We start from the raw sequence: 5,243 nt of genomic DNA, 5'->3' as shown, positions 1-5,243 counted from the left end.
CAGCAAGAGAAACAGTGTGTGAGGGGAAGCGGCCTGCTTCGCTCCCGGGTCGCTAGTTCTTGCACGCTCTTTAAGAGTCTGCATTGGAGGAACTCTGCCATTACGAGCTCCCTTCTTGCAGAAGGGAGGGGAAAACATACATTTATTCATGCCAGTCTGTTGCATGAAGGCTTTTTGGCTTCCTACCTTGCAACAAAATAATTGCACAAACTCCTTAGTACCGATTCCGCCCACAGAGAGTCCTGGAGCCAGAGTCTTTTTTGCTTTGCATTGTAGCAAAGGGACTAAGTGATAGAGACTATGTCGCTTTCCTGAGCTCCTGAGAGCGCTGGTGAACTGGAATCAACTGCTTCAGGGGAGGAAAAAAAAAAAAAAGACTTGCCTGGGAGGCGGCGAGAAACTTGCTTTGGAAGCTCAGCAAGCAGCATTCAAGAAACTCCTCTCCACTTCAACACGGTGACCAGACTCAGCCGAGAGACAGAGCAAACTACGGAACGGTGAGAGAGAGAGAGAGAGAGAAAGAGAGCGAGCGAGAGGGAGGGAGAGACTCTCCAGCCTGGGAACTATAACTCCTCTGCAAGAGGCGGAGTACTCCTTGCCCGCATCTTTTGGAGACTTTTCTCTCCTCGCCCGCCTCCGCCCCGGCGAGGAGTGGAGAGGCCCGCTCGGCCGCCGCGCGCGTCCTCCCGCCCGGCGTGTGCTTGGCCCGGGGAACCCGGAGGGCCCGGCGATCGCGCCGCGGCCGCCGCGAGGGTGTGAGCGCGCGTGGGCGCCCGCCGAGCCGGGGCCATGGTGCAGCAAACCAACAACGCCGAGAACACGGAAGCGCTGCTGGCCGGCGAGAGCTCGGACTCGGGCGCCGGCCTCGAGCTGGGCATCGCCTCCTCCCCCACGCCCGGCTCCACCGCCTCCACGGGCGGCAAGGCCGACGACCCGAGCTGGTGCAAGACGCCGAGCGGGCACATCAAGCGGCCCATGAACGCCTTCATGGTGTGGTCGCAGATCGAGCGGCGCAAGATCATGGAGCAGTCGCCCGACATGCACAACGCCGAGATCTCCAAGCGGCTGGGCAAACGCTGGAAGCTGCTCAAAGACAGCGACAAGATCCCTTTCATTCGGGAGGCGGAGCGGCTGCGCCTCAAGCACATGGCTGACTACCCCGACTACAAGTACCGGCCCAGGAAGAAGGTGAAGTCCGGCAACGCCAACGCCAGCTCCTCGGCCGCCGCCCCCAAGCCAGGGGAGAAGGGCGACAAGGTCGGTGGCAGCGGCGGGGGCGGCCACGGGGGCGGCGGCGGCGGCGGGAGCAGCAACGCGGGGGGAGGAGGCGGCGGCGCGAGCGGCGGCGGCGCCAACTCCAAACCGGCGCAGAAAAAGAGCTGCGGCTCCAAGGCGGCGGGCGGCGCGGGCGGCGGGCTCAGCAAACCGCACGCCAAGCTCATCCTGGCGGGCGGCGGCGGCGGGAAAGCGGCGGCCGGCGCCGCCTCCTCGTCCTTCGCGGCCGAGCAGGCGGGGGCCGCCGCCCTGCTGCCCCTGGGCGCCGCCGCCGCCGACCACCACGCGCTGTACAAGGCGCGGACTCCCGGCGCCTCGGCCTCGGCCTCCACCGCGGCCGCGGCCTCCGCCGCCCTCGCCGCCCCGGGCAAGCACCTGGCCGAGAAGAAGGTGAAGCGCGTCTACCTGTTCGGCGCCCTGGGCGCATCGTCGTCGCCCGTCGGCGGCGTGAGCGCGAGCGCTGACCCCAGCGACCCCCTGGGCTTGTACGAGGACGGCGGCGCGGGCTGCTCGCCGGACGGGCCGAGCCTGAGCGGCCGCAGCAGCGCCGCCTCGTCGCCGGCCGCCGGCCGCTCGCCCGCCGATCACCGCAGCTACGCCAGCCTGCGCGCCGCCTCGCCCGCCCCGTCCAGCGCGCCCTCGCACGCGTCCTCCTCGGCCTCGTCCCACTCGTCGTCGTCGTCCTCCTCCTCGGGCTCCTCGTCCTCCGATGATGAGTTCGAAGACGACCTGCTCGACCTGAACCCCAGCTCAAACTTTGAGAGCATGTCCCTGGGCAGTTTCAGCTCGTCGTCGGCGCTGGACCGGGACCTGGATTTTAACTTCGAGCCCGGCTCCGGCTCGCACTTCGAGTTCCCGGACTACTGCACGCCCGAGGTGAGCGAGATGATCTCGGGAGACTGGCTTGAGTCCAGCATCTCCAACCTGGTCTTCACCTACTGATGGGCGCGCGGGCTGGGAGAAGAAGAGGGCCAGGGGGTGGGGGCAAGAGAGGAAAAACAAAAAAGTGGACAGAGAGAGAGTGGAAAGAGAAAAGGGAAAAATAAAAAAAAAAGAAAAGAAAAAAAAAAAGTTAGCAGAGCCGGCTTGGGCCGCATCCCGGGCGTCGGAGAGGAGCGCAGCGGCGCGTTTGCATCCGCGCTCCCATCCCCCCACCTCCCCGGCCGCGGGGACGCGGGGGAGGCAGCGGTAGACGGGGGCGACCTTTCATTGTTGTTACTGGTGGTGTTGTTGATGGCGAAAAAGCGACTTCGAGTTTCCTCCCCTTTGCTTGAAGAGAGCCCCCCCACCCCCGTTTTCCAACGAGCTTCCGGACTTGTCTGCACCCCCAGCAAGAAGCCGAGCTGGTAATTTTCTAGAGACTGAAGGAATCTCGTTCCTCTCTCATCGCCCCCTTGGTGTTTTTGTTTTGTTTTATTTCTTTTCTTGGTCAAGAGAGAAGGAAGGAAGAAAAAAAAAAATCCAACGCGCCCCTGGGGATTTTGTTCTCAGCACCCCCGTCCTCCCCCGCTTTTTTTTCCCCCGAAGAAGACTGAAGGCTCCGGGGAGTGGAGTGTGACCGACGGCAGAGGTTTGGGGGTCGTGCAGGTTCGAGCGCCGGGACTGAGAGACTCCACGCTGGTGAATTCCCGATTTGGGGTTTTTTTTTTCCTTTTACTTTTTCTTCCCTTTTTTTTTTTTTTTTTTTTTTTCTTTCTGGCTCCTGCAGCCGGAGGAGGAGATGTTGAGTGACCGGCGCTAGGAAATGACCTGAGAACCTAGTTGGAAGCCACACCAGCGAGGGCGAGGGGCGGGGGAGAGAAGGACACGAACTGGCCTGGAAGGGGCTCCTAATAAAACTGAAATGGATTTGCACGTTCGGGAGAAGGTGGCGGCGACTCCGGGGCCTCCACCTCCTGCAGATATGAAATCAGTGAGGTGCGACTTCACAGGCCCGCAGGCGTGGAGGAGAGGAGACTTTGATGTGGTACCGGGGCAGTGGAGGGCGAGTGGTTTCGGGGAAAAAAAAAAAGATTTTTTTCTTCTCTTAATCGGAATCGTGATGGTGTTGGATTATTTCACTGGTGGGGTTAATATAGCATGTTATCCTGTCTATCTTTTAAAGATTTCTGTATAAGACTGTTGAGCAGTTTTTAAAATAGTGTAGGATAATATAAAAAGCAGATAGATGGCGCTATGTTTGATTCCTACAAACAAAATTATCACCAGCTTTTTTTCATTCTTAACTCTTTAAGGGATTCAAACGCAACTCAAATCTGTGCTGGACTTTAAAAAACAATTCAGGACCAAATTTTTTCTCAGTGTGTATGTGTTTATTCCTTATAGGTGTAAATGAGAAGACGTGTTTTTTTCCCCTCACCGATGCTCCATCCTCGTATTTTTTTTCCTTGTAAATGTAATCAGATGCCATTTTATATGTGGACGTATTTATACTGGCCAAACATTTTTTTTCTTACTTTGTCCCTGTTTTTCTTTCCTTTCTTTTGCTTTTTTTTTTCTTTTTTTCTGCTTCCTTCCTTGCTTCCTTCCTTCTGTTATCTTCTTTATCTTTCTTTTCTTTTCTTTTTTTTTTTTTGGTAGTTGTTGTTACCCACGCCATTTTACGTCTCCTTCACTGAAGGGCTAGAGTTTTAACTTTTAATTTTTTATATTTAAATGTAGACTTTTGACACTTTTAAAAAACAAAAAAAGACAAGAGAGATGAAAACGTTTGATTATTTTCTCAGTGTATTTTTGTAAAAAATATATAAAGGGGGTGTTAATCGGTGTAAATCGCTGTTTGGATTTCCTGATTTTTATAATAGGGCGGCTGGTTAATATCTCACAGTTTAAAAAATCAGCCCCTAATTTCTCCATGTTTACACTTCAATCTGCAGGCTTCTTAAAGTGACAGTATCCCTTAATCTGCCACCAGTGTCCACCCTTCGACCCCAGTCTTATAAACAGGGGAGGGAATTAGCCAAACACTGTATGCTTTTAAGACAAACAAATTTTTTAAACAAAGTACTATCCTGTCCAGAGGCTTTAAAACTGGTGCATTTACAGCAAAAAGGGATCCTGTAGCTTTAATTTGTAAACCACATCTTTTTTGCACTTTTTTTATAAGCAAAAACGTGCCGTTTAAACCACTGGATCTATCTAAATGCCGATTTGAGTTCGCGACACTATGTACTGCGTTTTTCATTCTTGTATTTGACTATTTAATCCTTTCTACTTGTCGCTAAATATAATTGTTTTAGTCTTATGGCATGACGATAGCATATGTGTTCAGGTTTATAGCTGTTGTGTTTAAAGATTGAAAAAAGTGGAAAACATCTTTGTACATTTAAGTCTGTATTATAATAAGCAAAAAGATTGTGTGTATGTATGTTTAATATAACATGACAGGCACTAGGACGTCTGCCTTTTAAGGCAGTTCCGTTAAGGGTTTTTGTTTTTAAACTTTTTTTTGCCATCCATCCTGTGCAATATGCCGTGTAGAATATTTGTCTTAAAATTGAAGGCCACAAAAACAATGTTTGGGGGAGGAAAAAAAGAAAAAATCATGCCAGCTAATCATGTCAAGTTCACTGCCTGTCAGATTGTTGATATATACCTTCTGTAAATAACTTTTTTTGAGAAGGAAATAAAATCAGCTGGAACTGAACCCTAAATCTTGACTTTTGTCATTATTATGCCCGAAGCTTGACATTGGGAGTGCCCTACCTGAGTAGAAACTACACTATCTACCTTAGCTTTGAAACGAGTCAGTTCTTAGAGGAGCCTGTTACTTGCCATCTTCTTGGGGAGTGCTAAGTTCCTCTCCGCCAGATTTGGCAGGCCCTGACCCTGAAATGATGGCGTCAGCTGAATGTGTGTCAACTCTACACGCTTTCTAGGAATTTTCTGAGTTTACCATATTTAAATAAATGCCCTTTGTCTTCAATTTTTGAAAAGGGGGAGGGGCAACGTGCACAGAATTCTTTACC

General features: G+C 52.4%; 1 protein-coding gene across 1 annotated transcript; it reads left to right on the top strand.

Moving 5' to 3' along the window:
- Positions 1 to 647: 647 nt before the first annotated feature.
- Positions 648 to 4,921, top strand: SOX4 (SRY-box transcription factor 4). Its single transcript, XM_046641094.1, has one exon. It carries the CDS (start codon positions 790 to 792, stop codon positions 2,215 to 2,217), a length of 1,428 nt encoding a protein of 475 aa, XP_046497050.1. The 5' UTR covers positions 648 to 789; the 3' UTR covers positions 2,218 to 4,921.
- The last annotated feature ends 322 nt before the right edge of the window (positions 4,922 to 5,243 follow it).

The sequence above is a fragment of the Equus quagga genome, chromosome 15 (assembly GCF_021613505.1).
Source record: "Equus quagga isolate Etosha38 chromosome 15, UCLA_HA_Equagga_1.0, whole genome shotgun sequence".
Lineage (NCBI taxonomy): Eukaryota > Metazoa > Chordata > Mammalia > Perissodactyla > Equidae > Equus > Equus quagga.
The sequence above is the reverse complement of the archived record's forward strand: the minus strand, read 5'-3'. Positions and strand labels throughout refer to the sequence as shown.

What these genes read in the sequence shown, in the direction of transcription:
- SOX4 (XM_046641094.1), top strand. Translation starts at nt 790, where the DNA reads ATGGTGCAGCAAACCAACAACGCCGAGAACACGGAAGCGCTGCTGGCC.